General features: G+C 37.9%; 1 protein-coding gene and 1 long non-coding RNA gene across 3 annotated transcripts in view; one reads left to right on the plus strand and one right to left on the minus strand.

Moving 5' to 3' along the window:
* Positions 1-20,797, minus strand: part of LOC137193582 (choline transporter-like protein 5-A) — a 54,089-nt gene that overhangs the window by 26,674 nt on the left and 6,618 nt on the right. For both annotated transcript variants that reach the window (XM_067604808.1, XM_067604809.1), the window contains exon 2: positions 1,391-1,439. In XM_067604808.1, coding sequence (XP_067460909.1) covers positions 1,391-1,439 — 49 coding nt within the window. The remainder of the gene's footprint in view (positions 1-1,390; positions 1,440-20,797) is intronic.
* LOC137193373 (uncharacterized) lies at positions 8,443-12,653 on the plus strand. Its single transcript, XR_010930792.1, has 3 exons — positions 8,443-8,611; positions 10,972-11,069; positions 11,969-12,653. It is a non-coding gene; the product is annotated as an uncharacterized lncRNA (long non-coding RNA).

A 20,797-nucleotide genomic window follows, 5' to 3' on the forward strand; every position in this document is an offset into this window, starting at 1 on the left:
ACACAGGAAACATCTGCTCAAACCACAATGTCGCAGTAAAACATTTTTATTTTGAATTTGAGGACTTCACTGACGATGAAAGTAAAACTCGTGTAAAAACAAGGGTAAGCAATATGGTTGATGCTCATTGACCTGAAAGAACTGATTATAAACTTACACAGCACTATCTTTTAAGTTTTGAGATCTTACAACATTTCACTTCTTTAGATTCAAGCATCCACATGCCGCTCTTAAAGTTGTACTTTGTTGGACATCTGCAGAAACCATAAGAATCAAACAACACTGACCATCAACACCTAGAAATATGTTGACTGTCAACACACGCCGGCTGTCATCAACAATTGGTTTTCTGAACAGAGGAACAAGGAAATAAATGTGGCAGGAAATGAATGGCACTTTATCAGACCAATAGAATAAATCATTTCTCCAATTACCAAAAAGTCAAGTCAATTTATTTAACAAATGTTAAATAAAGGTGCTTTACAGAGAGATGAGAATTACAATCAAATAAAAACAGACATAACTAGAAGAGTGCACTCAGAGTGCAGATCTCTGCCAGCTGTGTACAGTCAAGATGGCAGCGAAAATAACAAAAACAGGGATTTATTCATCTGGTACCATACCTAACTTTAGTGGACTATAACATATCGGGTATGGAATTAATCTGCAGATGCTCTGGTTCAAGATGAGACCAAACTTTTCTATGGATGTCAGTTTTTGAGAAATGACAAAGGCCAAAATGTGGCCAGCAAGAGACTAAGTAAGCCTTGTTTTTAGCCAAGCCGATTGCCGGAAATGCCTTCTGCTATGTCGTAACGCGTATTGTAAAATGGTGAGGACTGCTGACAAGATGAAAGTGTAAACTTAACGATAGGCTCATACGGATAGGTTTTTCAAATGTTGTGAATCACAACAACCACGAGAGGTCCTTGAGCATACAGTTATAAATGTGCACAAAAAATATTAGGCTGATGAGTCCAGTAGTATGCAAGATTAGCAGCAGACAGATACATACACACTCATACACATACACACACACCAATAAATGCATGATCCCCTGCAGGCCTACTCCTAACGGAGATAACTATGAGGATAAAAAAAAAAATTAATAAAAGTGTTGAATAAAATAAATCTAATTTTGATAAAATGATATAAAAAGATCAAGACCACGCTCAGAGCACAAAGAAAAGCTCAGAATTGTAAACCAAAAATTAGGCAGCGTTCAGTAGTATTCAGGGTGTGTTCACTACACCCTGACATCATTTTAGTGTGAAGTGCAACATTTTCAGCTTGGGGTTAAGTTACTCTGACTCTAAAATGAAGACACTTTTAGATACTATATGCCTATTGAGGTATCACTGATTGCTTATGGAAAGAAGTATGGTGTTACCTTCTTCGGACTGGACCTCTGAAGGAAGGATCAAACTTGTGTGGTTCACCTGTAAAAGACAAAAATGAGAAAAAGCTTTAATCGATTTAATCTGAACTGAATCTGATCAACACCTGGAGAGAGGAGAGGATCATTGTTAACGGTGGATGAGGTGTCTAGCAGGTGGTAAGATGACTTGTCACAGTCAGGTAACAGATGTTCAAAACAGAAACTGGTCTGCTCTGTTATTTCACATCTCAAGCCTGTGTGTGAATGTGTATCTGCACCTGCAAAAAAAAAAAAAAAAAATCCACGAGATGGAGCACTACATGTTGTTTGTCAGGCAGAGGACCCCACTCAGGATCACCTGTTCTTCAGAAATGAATGGGAATGAGGTGCCTGCTGGGTGTCAAGCCCATAAAGTGGATTTAGCATCTGTCCAACATTTAATCTGATAATAATGGAAGCTGTGTATTTTGCCACATTCGGAATAACATGAACATGCCGAGCATGGACAGGTGGACAGTGGAGAAGTGGATTATGTTGTAGGAATGGTTTGAGAAGTTTATGTGGCTTTGATACTTTGCTAAATTGTAAAACTAGGCCTCCACTGGAATCCAGAGAAGCAGCGTGAATCCAAACTGTTTAATACCACCTGTGGAATGTTCTTTTGACTGAACTCTGTTCCCAGTTCAATTTTACTCCCAGCATGTCGGGGTGTGTTCTATGGAGACTCAAGTGAGCCACTGAAATAATTAGAGACTTTTGAAATGTTTAATTATAACCAATTAATAAACTGATTTATTAAAAATAAATCAATTTACACTAACTTATCCATTATAAAACTTTAAGTAAAAAACAAACAAACAAAAAAAAGTACAAACGAATAATAAAAAGGTGACATTTCCCAATTCTGTTTTCTTACTCCTTACAGAGCAGCAGATCTGTGGGTTGGACTTGATCAGCTCTTCAGCGGTACTGTGCACCTATAGTTTTACTATTGTTGGAAGTTAAACAAATGCTTTGCTCAGCTCAGTAAGGTAAAGTAAAGTCAGTGAGGCTTTTGTGCTCATCAGATTGGATAATATATCCAGCATCTATGGAAATGTTGGGATGTTCAAATACTGGATTATGGTTTTGTAGATGTGGCAGATAAGAATTTACAAAAATAATTTGATTTTCCAGAAGCATCATTTTATTCCCTTTCAGAGTTATGCAATTATATTCTTTGTGTTCCATTTTCTTAACACATAATTTATTTTGGCTATGTTGCTAAAGTTATTACTGTGGAGAATATGCAGCCAGAGTGTAGATAATACAAATAGGTAATGGAGGTTCTTTTTCTGGGTTGATCGTGTGTCGATCTATTGGTAATGGCTCAGGGCTCTAGTGGGGGTTAACGCGCTCCTCTCCCTCACTCAATAGAGACAGGTGAAGGCAGGTGTTTTAAGTTAATTACTGTACACAAAGCACTAAGAACTTAATGACACATATTGTTGATAATTGTTACTCTGTCATTGTTGTTCACTCTGAGAGAAAAAGGTGAATTTTGTACTTCTATGTTGTTAAAGAGTTTCTGGCTAACTCCGTCACCGTTTAAGCTAGCTACTGCTATTGTCTCGCTCTAGCGTCTGACTGTTCCAACATTTTTTGCATTTAAGCTTGTCACCGAGATATTTTCTGTAAGGTGCTTAAAATTGTTACAAGTAAGTAACAAGTACTGACTGTAACAAGTCAGTCTATGTATCAGCTAAAATACGTAAGTTAAAAGGGTAAATATATTTCATCTAAGTTACAGTCTATGTTGTACACTGGTTAAAAATATAATTTACAATATTCAGAAAAAACATAGGAGGATAACTTCCAGCAGTCTCAGGAAACTGTGGTCCTGAGACTTAGTGTATTCATAGGGGGAAAATGTATGAATTTGGTTGTACTGTATATAATTAAGACTCAACACAGATGAGTGAAGACGAGAGCAGTGTACCGGTTTCTTCATCCCTCTCCCCTCACTATTTTCCCTGTTTTAAGGGCACAACATAGACAGAAACATCATAAATAAATATACCAGCAGTAACCAAGACAGTTCTCTGGGTTGATGGGTGGCAGGGTGAAGATGGGGATTCAGACTGTCCATGTTTGTCTTTGCTTGGAAGACCAGAACTCAGCCTCTGGTGGAAAGCCTGATGGTTATGTTGAATGGTTTGTGTGAGTACTGTACAGCTGATGTGTGGAAAAGAAAACTAGGTTGAGTATCCTGGCACACACACTATCAATGCAGTTATCCCACTGAATCACACAGGTGTTCTTATTATATGCAAAAAAAAAAAAATCAAAAAAGCTTTTGTAAAAGCAACAAGACAGTTTCTACCTACGTATGTTTTGCACGTATTTACAAGAACAATGAGTTTTCTAAAAAGGGCCAGGAGACACCCAAAGGTTTTTATTACTATATCAGACTGAGACTGATCCAGATTAATCAAGACCCCCATTGCTTCCTACCCCTCCTCTGCACTGAAAAGACGTTTCTTTTTTTATTTATGTGATTTATTCATTTTAGAAAATCAGAAAATACAGCTGTTATCTTAAGTAGGTACTACAAATGACAAGATCATCATCATAATCATCGTCACTGACTGTTATTCCTCATTTTCTGTCTTGTTGTTAATCATCCCATGAAGAACCCTGACAATCCCACCAGTGTTATACCTCCTATCCTCATAAGTCGGTCCTTGTAGTTTTTCTACAAGGAGGGACTCAACCAACTTCTCTCTGCTTTTGAAATGAATTGTCTTCTTCCATCCTGTGTGTGTTTGTGTGAGCAGTATTATGTTAAGAACACAACCGAATAAACACACTAAGCTCATGTGATGACACCTGCTGCACTCGCTGGACAAAAACAGTGGAGTAAAGTAAGTGGGCTCTTAAGCTTGTTCTCTTTTGTGAACAATAATAAAGTTGGTATTGGTTTTGTGCAATCTTTGAATTGTGCATCAATAGGACATCAACACCTAAATGTCAACAAGACCATTTTTACACTGGGGTGAGGTGGGAAAGTTAGTATATCGATCAAGGCTAATCAAAATATCAGCATCATTTCCATCTAAAGTTTCTGTTTACAGTCAGTGTTTTTCACAAATGTGTGTCCATGTCGAATACCTTTCCTTTCTCATAAAACCTGCAATGTTTACATCCATGTTTACTTGCTACTAGTCTTTTTCTTTTTCTTTTTGCTGGTAAATCAGTGAAATAGTGTGAAACTATTGGCAGGAATGTGTAATGTATTACTGTTAGTCATTCACAAATGATCAACATCCACAATCAATGTTTCTGTAATTGCAGCACAATTTTTCATGCAGCATTATGTGTTGTCAAATTGGTTCATGTTTTTCTTTATTTTGTAACACTTAAATAAACATTTAACATACTATAATGCAGTCATAAGCACATAAGGGCATTTTCAAGTGTTTAGTAATGTACAATATTTGTCATCAATGATAACTTCTCATATGAAGACATATTTTACATTATTACAACTGTGTTTAACTATATTGTCATTCACTATCTGTTTATACAGCAGCCGCCTAGGGGTGCCCACAGGAGTAGTTCTAATTGTTGACAAATACATAAATTAACTCTTATATCTGCTCATTTTCAATCTAATTCAACTTGAAAATACTTTATTTGTCCCTCAAAGATCAATTTGAGGCAAGCATGTTTGCAAACAGAAGTATACAAAAGTCTGAGGACAATTTATCCACACACACACAAAAAAATTTGCCTTTGTTGGCGCTTTGTTACAGTCTCCTGTAGATCAGTAAAATAGTAGCGGGACTGTGTACATGCACGAGATGAATAAAACGGAGACCCACTCATCATAAACTGCTCCATAGCTCTACGATGGAACCTAGGGTATCTTAAACTAAAGACTAAAAGGTTTTCATATGTTGAAGTTAAAATTTACATTACACTGTAACTGTATTTAAAATGCAGCATAACTGGTGACTGTAACAGCTTTTCAGGACCTGCACAAACCTTGCATAATGCAATGTGTTGTCTGTGTCACACTCTTTGCTTTGAGAGTATATTTGGAGCAGCTGAGGTTTACAGCTGAACATGTAAATGAGACTCAGAACGAGTGAAGGAGGGAAGAGAGAGAATGAATAACTGAACATGTTTCTCCTTCCTCCCTCCTTCAGAGAGATGCTGAGTGTTCTTGAAGATGAAGATATGGAAATGAGACGACGCTTGTCAAGATTTAAACATCAGATGCACCGTACTTCATATTCACACCCACGCACACACATACGCTCAAAGTAATATGCATGCACACACACAAACACCACAGGAGCATGCGTACGTGATGAAAGAGAAAATCCACACACTTTCTCTCAAGTTTACATCTCGGGGCTAACAGGAAATGCTTAGAGGGAGGACAACACTGCATCCTCTTTCATCCTCCTGCTTCCTGTCACCCATCAGTCATGTCTCTTATGTAACTTCCAATCAGAGTCTCAGCAGAGGACTTCCTGTCTGACAGAGCAGCAGGCTAGCAGAAGCTGTGCCTATTGCCAGTGCATTTAACTGAATTTTCTTCTCTGTCTTATTTTTCAACAGCATTTCATTTATTTCATTATTCCCATGCTTTATTCCTAATTCTGTCCCTGATGTGTGTTCCATCTACGCACAAAGTGACAGATAGCTAACAAACAGGATTCAGAGAAATTGAACACAGGGGTAAAGTGGAGGTGTTTTACTAAGTCCTCTTTTCTCTCCTTTCCTTTTAAAACTGCAATAAATGTGAAGTTTGCAATGTTTTGGTTACAAACTGTTCTCAAAATACAGCACAAATGAATTTTCATGGTTTGCAAATAGCCTCCATGCAATGCTACAACAAAAAGCTACATTTAGCTTAGCTTAATATTTTTAACCTTAGCAAATGAAATGATCACAAAGTAGTTTGTTTTTAATCCAAATGTATTAATTCAAAATTATTTATATGCATAATTGCACAAAACACAGAAAAAGTAACAAAACTTACCACGTATAACTTACTTAACAAGCAAGGGCTCTAAAAAACACAAACACAAGGGAAAAAAGGAGAAGAGCTTTCTGTCTGACCCATGGATGTATAGAGAACTGCTGGATACAGTGTTGGAGGCGGGGCTCCGTTCATTCCTATGAAAGTTGCTCAGTGGTGCATGAAGCCAAAAAAGTCACTTCCTGCTGTAAAGAAATTACTTAGATGAAAACATACTGTGCCACATGTGCCCATAGAATGTTCTCACTATAGACTTCTGCTGGTTGAGATGGCTAACTTCTGGTTTAGTACTCTGGCTGACTTGAATGGGGATAAAATGATTCAATCGCACGGCTCTTCTAGACTTTCAAAATGTGATCAGACCAAATGGATCACATTCTGATTGTGAAACAAGTCATTTTGCAGGGGTTGTGATGCTCAAATGTATCCACTTATTTATGGACATCTCTTTCACAATGTAAGTCTATGGGAATAAGTCTTTTTGGGCCAGTGTGCATCACCTGATGTTGTAATTGAGCGGTTTGGCTGCTATGTCAAATTTGCTTCAAAGCAAAAATTCTTGCACACTACAGTCTTTTCCTGGTTGACTTCTAACCTATGAGTCACATGATCTAAACTGACCACTGAGAAAACACTCTACAGTTACCACCATTTTTACAGCAAACTGCCACACAGTGGTGCCAAAGAATATGAATTTGAAGGCTACATGTATGCCATGACACCCCTCTCATATTGCACAATTCAATGAAGTTACAGTAGAGTTAAGATATTTAAAATGTACACTTCACCTAAGCGTTAACTGTTGTCATGTTGGAAATGTTAGAAAGATGCTAACGCAATTTGTTAAGCATCTTTAATCACCAGTCTGTATGAAATGTATACTGTAAAAAAAAATGGCCTAGAAAAATGGCATAGAAGAGCTGTAGGAAAATGTTCTCAGCCTATTGACTTTTTCTAAGCCCTCCCCCAAATAGTGATTGTCCAGTCATAGCTTAGCAGCCATAACAAGGTGCAGTATGTATGCGTTGAGCTGTATAGTATGTAAAGAAATACTCTGCATTTAAACAGCTTGGAGGACCATGCCATTTTATCACCTTTCCAAAACCACAAACGGAAGAGCAAAAGTGTGAAGAATGGATTTGATGGTGTTTTTGTCTGCTGTAACATGAGCAGCTAACATTAAGATGCCTGGCTAACTAGGTAACTTCTCACAGTAATTATCTAGCTACCTAAAGGCCAAGAGTTATGTAATTTGATAAATGCATTCATATGGGTTAGGTTATGTTAAACACACACACACACACATCCACTGAGTGGGATACTACCAACCTCTTATCTGAGTTGAAGGACGGGTTCACAGTTTTTCAAGTGTGTCTTAAAACAGCAGTCAGGTGTCCATATGAAGAGTGAAAGAGGTTTTCCTCACTGTAATCATTCCTCCTGTTCATATTGACTATTAAAAGAGACAAAATCCACAGCGTGTCCATAGAGTCATTTAGTTCAAAAATGCATTTAAAAGTTGATATGAAGCTTATATGAGTCTTCAGCAGTCTGAGTTAGTCATATCAAGTGGATATCTGACACATCTACAGTCTTTGTGTTTCCTCAGACAGTGTTTCCCTGTTGAGCTGCGGTAAAAGTATAGTAATAAAAAGAGGGACTTTGGCACTAAAAAGACTGTAACGTTGAAAGATATCTACTTGATTTGACTCATTTGGACCCTGATGCTTCATATTAACTTCAGATAAATTTGGTGTGAGGTGTGCGGAGGTGTGGGCGTGTTTATTTGTGCTTTAGAACATAGCTGCTGTGAAACAATCAGAAAATAACATTTTATTTATCTGATTCACTGCTTTGTTCTGACCAGCACTGCTCCCTCTCTTCATTCACTCTCTAGCTCACTCAACCACTACTGCTCTCTCTCTCTCTCTCTCTCTCTCTCTCTCTCTCTCTCTCTCTCTCTCTCTCTCTCTCTCTCTGGTGTCCTTGCACCAGGGAGGAGGGTCAACTTTGAATGCTGTGTTTACAAACACCAACCGACAAATCTTGCATAGTATACCTTTAAGGATGACAATAGCTGGGTGTTCTGCTCTTTATTGGATTTGGAGACATTTACCTGACATGACTTCACCAAACCCTGCAATACAAGAACAATGCTGCTCTTGTATTTCCCTTATTTCCATGACTACATTCATCAACAGGTGAGAATGCTGACTTTTTACTGAGACATGCAGCTTTAGCCTCAATATCTTAGCATCTTCATACACTGAATTGGCATTATATCATGTATGTAGCCATCAAATACATGTTTAAAATCATTTTTCGCATTCTCATTTTCATGTAAGTCATATAGAATCAATTTTAAAAAATCAGCCACAGATGCAGTTTTCAGTCAACTCACACAGTTAGCATTAATATGCTAGCTGGTTACAGCTAATAAAATCTGCTTGTGACAAGAGTCATTTCAGCTGGTAAAATCAACATCCACTGATGAATGTCAGCAGCCTCCTTTCAGCAGGCAACTAGTGTGTCAAAAATAAAGAAATTAAATTAAATCAAATTTATTAGTGCATATGTGCAGTGCTAGAATGAAAAGCTACATCTGGTGTAGCAACAGTAACTGGGGCATAACAAAGGGTCCATTATCAGCCCACTCCTGCTCCTTTTTATAGACTCTTAGAGTACTTTTAAAAGAACGTTGCTTTATTATTACATTATTATTTTACATATACTAGAGTACCACTGACATGGGAGTTGCTTAACTGAAACTGCAAAGACTTAAGGAATTGTTGCAACGACCAAAAAAATGTGAATATGGTACAGAATTGTCCAACTGGGGTAGATTGTGGCAATTTAGATTCTTTTGTGGTTAATGTTACATTAACTGTACAACAGTTCCTTGTTGACTGTAGTTCTTGATGCTATTTTGCTTCTGAAGGTAGTAAAACACTTTATTATTATTATTATTATTATTGTTATTATCTAGTCAAATGGTTTCATAGTGTGAAAGATGTTACTCACTGTGACGGACCCCCAAAGTCTGTTCTAGCTCATTGTTTTGTTTTTTCAGGACATTTGCTGTATGGTTCAGTCTCATAAACCTGGTATTCAGCAGCAGGCAGCTGTTTTCAGTGAAAAAGCTCTGATAAACCCACTGCACTTCTACATTTAGCAGCTAAAAAGCCAGAATTTTTTTTTCTCAGGAGTTGGTGGAGACCAAACCACCAACCACCAAAGGAGAGTGAATATTGGACTTACATTCATCAGTTGGACACAAACACAACTCCAAATGAATGCTAATGTTTCTCTGTGTCTGCTTGATGTGCGCTAACACTTTAGTCAACTGTGATAATATAATAATATGGCAGGGCTGTGTTTATGTCAACTTGTTATGGAGTCCCCGAAGGTAGACAAAAAAGACAATAATGCAGCCCCCCACTCCTCCACTGGGTTCACAACTTCCTCAGCAACAGACCACAGGCTGTAAGAACAGGCACAGTAACATCCTCAACCATCATCACCAACACCAGAGCCACCTAGTCCCTTTGTTTACATCCTCTACACAAATATCAGTCCTTCACCTATCACCACATACCACACATACTCTGATTACACTGCCATACTGGGATGACAATGACAGTAACTCTGACACTGCCTATTAACACTTGATGGGTGCACAATATCTCATATATGTGAAATGTCTCAAAATTAAGGTGAGAGGAAATTATCTCATGTTGCAAATTTGGTGATTTTTCCTTCCATTTATATATTTACCTTATTCTATACATATATTCTCTTGCTCATCCCTCCCTACATCCTCAACCCATCACATTTCGTGCTTTTTCCTTGCTCCTTGATGCCTTTTCATTCACACACACACACACACACACACACACACACACACACACAGTGTAGTAGTATTTCCAGTGTAGTAGTGGTGATTAATGATTTACAGTCAGATCTCCTCTTCTCTGAACTAGGTCAGTCCTACATCAATCTTCTCTTAATGTCTGTTTCTCTTTTGCTCATTTGTTTTTTTTTCTTTAATTCTCTCTTGTGCACTCTCTTGTGCAATTCATTATACTTCGTTATAAGCAAATTATGTATTGATAGATTGGATAGATTCCTGAGAATACAGGAGTGTTACTGTATATTACAACATTTAATAACATGATGGCTTTAATGCACTTTGATCAGACATTTAGAAAAATAATAATAAAAAAAAGACCTAACAGTGCTTGTACACTCATGAGTAGTGCTTGATCTGAACGCTTTCTAATGAGACATTTCGTTCAGATTGTATGTATTATTGAAAATGTGGATGCTGGTAATGAAGAAACTCAAACATGTACAACCACTGAAACAACTGCATTACTCACCGTACTCTCCATACACAACAAAGCTGGTATAGCCCCTTCATTCATTTCAATGAGACTTGAAATTTTGCCATACAATCATTGCCCAATCAAATGCGTGCAAACACACATTTAATACATCATATTTCACCTTGGTTTGGTATATGCACAGGACGTATTAACCTCTTCTCTCAACCCTCCCACAGGATCAGTCTGCAGAATGAGACTCAGGTTAAGGAAGTTGTTCGGTTGGTTTTGTGCTACTACCTGCACTAGTAAAGAAATGCCTGAGGCTTGGAAGTAGGTATGAGGTATCCTTTAACAATGTATTGTACCTCCAGGTCTATGACCTGTTATGCATTAAGATAAACAGGATGCTCCTCCTAACTGACCTTATTGCCAATTTAGTTTAGTTCTGACTTTCCCTGTGGGCCAAACATCATCTGACTGGAGGGGTACTGACATTCATTGTTCATCTGAATTTTGTAGACTAACGTGCTGCCTATGATCTGGCATATTGGCAACGTATCACCTATTCATTTCACCATTTCACCACTGCACAACTAACAACTTCTAGGATCTCTGAGTTTTTTTTTAAATGAATGCAACCCACAATGACTGAAAGTGACAGTGTTTTTTCAAAACCATTTGTTAAAATGATTTCTGAAAGAGGAATGCTCTGCCATTGCATGAGCATGTCTGCCTTTGTAGATGGCTAGGGAATTGGATGCACTTCTGTGTCTTTATTCTGCTTGGAATGAGGCTATATGGTAATCCCAGTGCTCTTTACCATACTGTGTAGTGCTGCCAACAAGCTCCATAAATGGTCAGTTTTAGATTTGTTTTGGTAAATGTAAAAATGGTCCATAACAGGAGCAATACACAGGCTGAGAGGAAGCACTGTCTGAGAGGATAAGTTCTAAGGAAAGACAGTCCTCCTAAACATAATGCACAAGGAAATATTTAATGGACGCTTGATTTTTGGTTGACATCAGCTCACAACAGTGTTCTGAATTGGATTATTCTTACTTGGAAAACTGCAATAACTGGAAGAAATGGCAAGCATTCTTCCAGTTTGACATTTTTTTTGTAAAAATGCAATTGCTGATTCCACAAATATTGCAGGGACTACTTCAATATGTGTTAAGTATGGAGTTTGCAAAGAGGGATTGAAATTTTGACTGCCAAACTGTCTCCATTCAGAGCAACTCCAGCAACACTATGAGACCAATACATTTGAGCTAGTGGCTGACCCTGATGAAGACCACACGAAAGAAGATGTTTGATGTAAACACACACACTTACGTTGTGGAGTGAGTACTTGTCTGCAAAGGAAGAGAAGCTAAAGATGAGCAGAGCCCAGGGGGTTGCCTGTCAAACAGCCCTGAGTATCACAGAGGATTGTGCTTGTGCATGCGTGCATGCATGCGTGTGTGTGTGTGTGAGAAACGATTGATGAAAAGACAGGAAGAACAGAGAGGTGAGGAGCAGAGGGAAAGATGAGATGGAAATATATTCAGATTATTCAGCAGTAAAAGAGAGAGAGGGAACATGAAGGAGAGATGGAGGAAAGGGGTGAGAGAGGAGGATGGGTGCAAAAGATGGAGAGAGAGAGAAAAGGAAGGCCAGGATATTACATAATGTGTCTGTTATCTTCCTGTCAAACCAAGAACACACGCACACATGCATAATCAATTGTTCTTCACATAACTTGTCTTGCAGCCTCCACAGATGTCTAATACAGTATAGAGTATGTGTGTGTGTGTGTTTACATTATTGTACATACATGTTCCTCTGAATTGTTCCAACTGCGTACAGCACACAGAGTGCCTTAACCATTTAACCATTTGCCATAACCACCATCTTTCTCTTACTGGGGTTACTCTGATTCAGGGTTTTGCAGAATTGTCCAATATCAATGTTCCTAAAAAAAGTTCCTGGGATCTGCACAATTCACTGGGTTCCATATTTCTTAAGATACAAAACTGCAAATTTTGACAGAGAGCAAGGAGTTTACAGCACTGCAACATCATCAGATTAAGAGCAGACTAATTGATGTGTTAAGATGAAATGATATAAATGGTGAAATACATACATAACTACAATAGAATAATAGAGTACAATAATAAAAAAAAATAGAGTAAGGCAAAGCCTATAAAATACAGGAATAAGGCCTTATCAAATATGGTGAGCATTTTAAAATGTACAGTTTTTCAGACTGAATATGGGAAATAAAACAACTTATTTCTGCTCTTTTGTTCCATGATGAATAAAGTTAATGTAGGGCTGCTTGTACAGCCGGAGCTAATTAATGCTTAATAAGGTCTATCTGGTCAAAGTGTTGCATTCATCATTTACTGGGAGCTAATGGACATTGTCCACGTGTTTTGTTTTGTTTTGTTTTCTAATAGAAAGGCAACAACCGTCATCTAAAGACTAAATTGATTTATGTTCATGAAAGCAGACTCATGTTTTCCTGAGCTGCAGTGGTGGTGTTAATGTGATCTTCATGGAAACAGTCACTGTCAGGAATCCTGTAAGGGACAAATCAAATTAAGCACAGTTAATATTAAAAACTAGCTAACTGACCGTTTTACACCAAGAGAGGACAAAGGTTGAAACATTGTGCAAAAGTGAATTATAACTCTGTACTGGTTATGATTTGTCACTTTATTAGTCACTCAGGATCATGTAGGAATGATGTGATCTGAATGGCCAGTAGACAGCCTGTTGACACATTTTAAATTGATCCTCTGAACTGAACCTGCTCCAGAGCAGGTTAGTGTGGTTAAAGGTGATGGTTAAAAGTTCACATTTCTTCAAGCCTGTCTTAAAGGACAACTCCATTGTCGACTTCCATTCAATGTAAGTCAACATACTACATACTTTATTTGTCCTGATGTATTAGACTCTGCAATACAGTTCTGTGATAAATCAAATAATAAACAGCACAGAGCACAACACAGACAATCAAGACACAGATATAACATATCTTATAACATAAAGTAGCTCACATCATGAAGCCACCAAACATCAAAAAAACAGATAGAAACCAAACCATAAAAACCAGGAAAATAAGTGATCAGGGAAATCAGTCCATGTACTGCATTAAAATGCATTCAATGTTCAGATGAAGTTTGTATGAGACTTCAGCAGTCTGAGTTAGCCAAATTAGAAAGGTATCTACCATCCCTCTGCTACAAAATTCACTCTGTGTTACTATGCCTCCACAGCACTCACACTGTCTCATTTGGGTTACCTGGATTCATTGAGTCTAACATCAGTGATCCTGGATAACTGGGATCATCAGGCTGATTATTAACGGACTCTGGGATTTACTATCCAGCTCTCAGCATGTTCATGGGAAAGAGGAAGAGTTGTTAATTACAAGCCACATCATCAGAACCATGGATAATGTACTTAATATGACAAGATGAAAAAGTAATATCTGCTGGGAAATACAGTCATAGTGACAGCAAAAAGTGCTATTCAGTGAGGTAAAACATATAATACTGTATGATCACACAACCTGAGTACAATAAGAGGCTGTAGAAACAGGAGTAATATCAAATGATCATAGCCTGTATGTCTTTTTAAAAACATCTGACATTTTTAACATATTCAAAAGTAAACAATATTTGTCCTTTTTCGTTTCACAATGAACAAACTAACAACTGAATATGTTATACAGCCACTATGTTTTTAAAGGTTTTTAATTGTATCGGCCCTGCATAGCCAATATTATAAACAGCTCTCTTCTATCAGGATATGTCCCCAGATACTTTAAGCAGGCTATTGTTCAGCCTCTATAAAAGAAATCAAACCTGGACCCCTCCCTGCCAGAGAACTACAGGCCCATTTCAAAACTCCCTTTCTTTTCCAAAATTTTAGAAAAAAATGTGGAGAAACAACTGGTTCAAACACTGGAATTGCACAGGGTGTTTGATAGATCTCAATCTGGTTTCCGTTAACTGTACTCCACTGAAGCAGCCCTCCTTAAGGTCTCAAATGACATTTTAATGGCTGCAGATGCCGGAGACTGTTCTGTTCTAGTACTACTGGACCTCAGCACAGCGTTTGATACTGTGGACCATCACATTCTAATCCACAGGCTAAATCACCTGGTGGGCATTTCTGGGACTGCATTGGAGTGGTTCTCCTCATATCTCACAAATAGATCTTTGTCAGTCTCTGTAGGTGAATTTGTGTTGGACACTGCAGCTCTGTCATGCGGTATCCCCCAGGGATCAGTCTTGGGACCCATTCTGTTCTCCAAATACATGCTGCCACTGGGACAGATTATCCGCAGTTTCAAGAACATCTCCTACCATATGTATGCTGATGACATCCAGTTGTACTTTTCATTTAAACCTAATGAGCTTCACAAACTCTCTGTACTTAACAACTGTTTAAATGCAATTAAGAATTGGATGGCAAACAATTTTCTGCAGTTAAATGCAGACAAAACTGAAGTCCTGATCTTTGGCCCTGATAATCTTCAGTCAGCAATCAGGCAGAACCTTGGTGCTTTATCTTCATCTTCCCGGTCTTTCCTGCGCAATCTTGGTGTAATTTTCAACCAATCCATGAGTTTTGAAATGCATGTTAAGACGCTAACTCAATCATGTTTCTTTCACCTAAGAAACATCAGGAAAGGAAATGGAGATATTAATACATGCTTTTATCTCATCACATTTGGACTACTGTAACTCTCTTTTTACTTGTCTTAATAAATCTTCCATACACTGCTTACAAACTGTCCAAAACGCTGTTGCTAGGCTTTTAACACAATCCAACAGATGGTCACATATAACTCCTATTTTAAGCTCACTGCACTGGCTTTCAGTAAATTTTAGAATTCATTTTAAAATTTTGGTGCTCACTTATAGACCCCTACATGGCCAGGCTCCACAGTACAGTAGTGACCTTCTGCACCCCTACACCGCTAGTCGAGCTCTTAGATCCTCCACCTAGGGCTTTCTAAGTGTATCTCGGACCCGGGGATCATACTTTCCAGTCAGCAGCCCCTAAGCTTTGGAATAGTCTTCCAACAAGCTGAAGGTCCTTGTATAAAGTAAAAGCAGCTAAAAATCCATTTGATCAGACAGGCATTTGGGTAGTATGTGCTATTTTATCTTAATTTGTCCATTTCATCTGCTCTCCTTGTATATTTTATCTGATGTCTTTGTTTTTTATTTATTCTGATTTCATTTTATTTTATTTTATTTCACTTTATTTTATTTTATTTTATTTTATTTTATTACTTTGACTGTGAAGCATTTTGTAACTGGTGTTTGTGAAAGGTGCTATATAAATAAACTTTGCTGCTCGCTTGCTACAGGACTAAAATGTTACATTTATAATTTAATGGGAGCAAATTAACAGTATATGGATTTTTTCTCAAATAAAGTGTTACAACGTCAGCTGAGTCTTAATCCATTTATCATCTTCTGTTTACATTCTCACTTGCCATGAACTAACTGTCCTGTCATTCCAGATCCTGCCACACCCACCTGCCCAGCAGTGACCCCTTTCCCGCCATTCCCCATCACCTGACTCTTCTCCTGCCTCCACTCTCCTCCTGCACACCTGCTTCCACTTCTCCAATCTGCCCAGTAGTACACCAGACCATTCCCACTCATTGCCTACAAAATAGACTTTTGTACACTGCCATTAGCTCCCCAGCCATTTTTTCTTGACTCCTTGCTCCCTTGCTTCCCTATTTGGTATTCCCCTCCTAGTCTGCCCCTTCTGTGCCTGTCTGCCTGATGTTTTTGACCATGTTTTGGGATTATGATTAAACCTCAATGTTTTTACCTTACCTGTTCCTGACTTGATTTGTGCTTTTGACTCCAGATTCACAGAACACTTACATAAAGGACACGTCTATTTCCAATAATCATCACAAACTCACCTCCTCCTTCCTATTCTAAGAATCTACACTGTCATTAATTCAGTTTGCTGGAGCCTCATATTAGCTTCAGCTGAACTTAAGGTTGCATTTTTAAACAGAACTGTGGAATCTCTCTCCAGTTTCCTACAGTGGATTCACACAGTGAAGCAATCATCAAGGCCAATAAAGAGAAGAGGACTGATTACAGCAACCAGTTACTCTCTCAACATCTGCCAGTATTATGATATTCTGTCCATTACTGCAAAACAGCAAAGTGAAACATTCTTTGCTAAAATAATTTACAATTAGTGCTGGGCAATATCTCAAATAAACTTGATTAATTCAAATTCTTGTTTTTGCATAATGTGTGAAATGTTTCTAAATTGTAAAATCATTATTACAATCTGCAGAAAAAGGTTATTTTTAGTCAAAAAGTAACGTAGATGATAGCTGCTACATTAGCCGTTTTAAGTTCACCACAGGTGACTGTGGCGACTCCAAGTGGCGAGCTGTCTCACAGTGAATTTAACGGTCTCATCTAATCAGACTGAAAATGACTGCAACAGTGATCTGTGCTTTCAGTTTGTGTTAGTTGATGAGGTATCATCCCTGGTTACAGGGTTGAAGTGCTGGGACTCGACTGAACAGTTTCAGATTCTAATTTGTACAGTTTGTCCTTACCTGCTGGGTAGCTAATGCTAGCTAGCAGCAGTCTGCAGATATCAGACTGATGTTTTATAAAGAAACACAAACAGCAGCAGATCAGTTAGTGCATGGACCTTTCTGCTCTGTCTGTGGTCAAACTGATTATTAAACTGGATGTGCACTACTTAGCTGAAGCATCTGGTACTGACAGTCAGTAGCTGTGTAGGATAACCTATATTTTATGAATGATGACAGTGCAATGATGCAGGTCTTTTATTGTTCTTGTTCAACTGTCTTAAATAAATATGATGGTTCAAGTCAGCCTTTTGCAAGCAAACAAAAACTGATTTAAATCATCAATCAACCCCAAGCTTGAAAAAATTCAAGATTAGATGTTTTTGGCCATATCTCCTAGCCCTCGTTACAATGTTTGGCTTTAAAGTCACTATAGGTCCAGCCTTGGGCTGTGCTATTAATATATTACCTCCTACTGAGCTCTCACATTGTGAATTTACACTTTGCACACTTTGTTTCTCTGTTGTACTTCAAACATGTCTCTTTGTGAGATTCTGATTTTGAGTAAACTATTTTCAGTAAATGCAATGAATTAATCTACATAGTTATTTTTGTTTTTCCTATCATCAAGACAGTGTAATGAGAGGTTGTAAAGTAGCCTCTAAGTTCTATGATGACACAGAAGTTGCACACACAACACAATTCCATGACACATCGCCAGTACAATCAAAAAGCAGAACTGTGTGTAGCTCTCCCTGCTATCTCTGAGCATCTTTCTCTTTCTATCACCTACTTCTTCACACACACACACACACACACACACACACACACACACACACACACACACAGCTGACAGCCTTCTACTCCCATGGCAGTTCAGTTATGTAACATATACAGTGGGAGAAATCTGGAATTCATATCTCTCATACACACAGATAGTGTTGTACTGACAGAATTCAAGGGCAGTGCACTACTGTGTGCATGTGTTTGTGTGTCATTTCAGCTTCCTTCAGATCTATTTGCACAGTGAGACCCCATATACAGATGGAGGACATCTGTTTGTGCATGAAGTCAATTAAGGCAAGTGTGGAGACCGAAACTATCAGAAACACTGTCTATTTCATTTCCTATATACTGTATGTATATCCTGTTCTTACATCACCTTTTTAAAATAAAAATGTCCCGACATTGTCCTGATGATGGTGCTTGATGAAGGCTATGAGCTCAAAGGGGTTTATCCTGTTGGGAGCATGAACATGCTTAAAAAATATCATGACAATATACCTTCAATAATAAAGATATGATCTAGATAGATACACAGAGATGACATAGTCTGCAGGTGGCACTAGAAGAAAAATGAGCGTCCAAAATAGAAAGTGTTCACCCTCCATAGAGCATGAATGTGTTCAGTACATTTTATCACAATCTGCAGACTGCAATTTAAGACGTTTTGCCCTGATGATTGCATTAGAGGAAAGGTGAGGAGTCATAAACATGATTCATCCTCTGATGACCATGAATATGCGCAACAAATTTCATGCAAACACAGAGATTTGTTTTTAAGATGACTTGTCATTGTGCTGCTCAGGGGGAAATGTTGATGTGATCGTGGTGCTAGAGGAAAGATAAGGGGTCAGAAAATGATTACGAATCATCCTTTGGGGATCACTAATGAAAACCGCCACTTTCATAGAGTCATTGAGATACAGTATCCTGCTCTGAAGTGCTTTCAAATCACCAAAGAGCTACACAGATTAGTTCATCAGGACAACTGGTTACTTTCTCACCTGAAAAAATACTAAAACAATTTTAATAGTGACATGTTAACAGTCCTAGAGTGAAAATTACAATAGCCTGACTCCAAATCTCTGTCATGATGCCATGGTTATTTTTATCAGACCACAAGGCATATTGAGTATGTAGTCTTTCCCTCTCTACAGCAAAACGGTGACAGAAAGTTGAAACTGAAAACCAGTGACACTGTAAATGTTTAAAACACTGTGACAGTGTAAAAAACATTGGAAAACATATCATAATGCAAAAAATATCAAAATAAAATAAGATTGAAAGATTGTAATTTTTTAATGCCTGTTTTATTTTTCAGTTGAACTTTTTTCAGTGCCAGTATAACTTTTTCAAATACCAGTGTTTCAATGCCAATGTTTTTTTTTTTTAGTTCAGGTTTTGTTTTCAGTGCCAAAATATAACTGTAACTGTTCTAGCCCCATAAATACTAGGGGTGTGCCCGAATACAAATACATTATTTGGAAAAGCACAAATAGTGGGTTTTATATGAATATTTGTTTCATACAAATACTTAAAAAAAAAAAAAAAGCATGTCAAATACCAGTTTGCAGGTTGGTTACATCGTTATCTCAGTCTCTCTCCTCTGCTCCACTGTTACATCTATCAAGGGACTCTCCATAACCTGTTGTTCCCCTTCTCCTTTCCACAAAGTTAGGTTGTAAAAAATAGGCAATAAATGAAAAGTGCAAAGCAAGAATCACCTTTGAAGTTCTACTACATGTTACATGCTGTGCTGTCTCTGTGTTATGGGTGTATAAATACATAGAGGTCTGTCTGCAATGAGGTGATGAGTAAAGTTTTAGCTCAGTAGCTAGCTTTAGCTGCAGTCGTCTATGATCTGGGAGACTCCAGTTCACGACCTGGTGTGGGGACTTCCTTCATAAGGTAGTTTATTCATGAACACTTATTGTAACACTTAAGTTTTCTAAACTTAAAAGTGTGATAAATACAAAAACAGGATTTTTAAGCCTCTTTCCACTTTTATTTGAATACAAATACAAATACAAATAATTTTGCTGCCTTGACAAAAACAGATACAAATACAAATACTGGGCTCTCTGCACATTCGTAATAAATACAACCTATGTGTACATTTTTCTGACAAGGACCTCTAGTGGCTATGTGAATTATGGCTCCTGCCTGTCAGGAACATAGGCAGAAGTGGCATGAGCTTGTTATCAGCCATGAGGAGGTTGGGGTTAAGGCTTGACAAGAGAAATTGCTGTTTGTTTCCTTTCTCTTTTACCATGATTACAAGGTGGGGGATCAGGAAGCACTCCTAGTGTGTTTTTTTGGATAGTAATAGTAAATTTTTGGTCTTTTTCTACTCATTTGTTCCCTTCTCTAGTGTTGACTTCATTGTGGTCACTTCTACTTTACTTCTACAACTATTAAGTACTATGTGTTCCACTTCTTACCTCACCACATCTCTACTAAACTCAAGTTAGCTTTTCTGTGTTTTATTCCCTACTCTGAGATGAATCACCAAAACTGTTTTTAAATTCAAATGTCAAGGGAACCAGAATACAAAGAAACTGTGTTATGTTCACATATTCTGAGTGCTGTTCCCATTGGTACTCTAATGTGTTGTTTATTTTCACACCAACTCAGTGTGAGGAGAAGTTTTAAAGTCATTCAAATGTCTTCAAGTGTCCATGCAACATTACTTTATA

The sequence above is a fragment of the Thunnus thynnus genome, chromosome 12, assembly GCF_963924715.1.
Source record: "Thunnus thynnus chromosome 12, fThuThy2.1, whole genome shotgun sequence".
Taxonomy (NCBI): domain Eukaryota; kingdom Metazoa; phylum Chordata; class Actinopteri; order Scombriformes; family Scombridae; genus Thunnus; species Thunnus thynnus.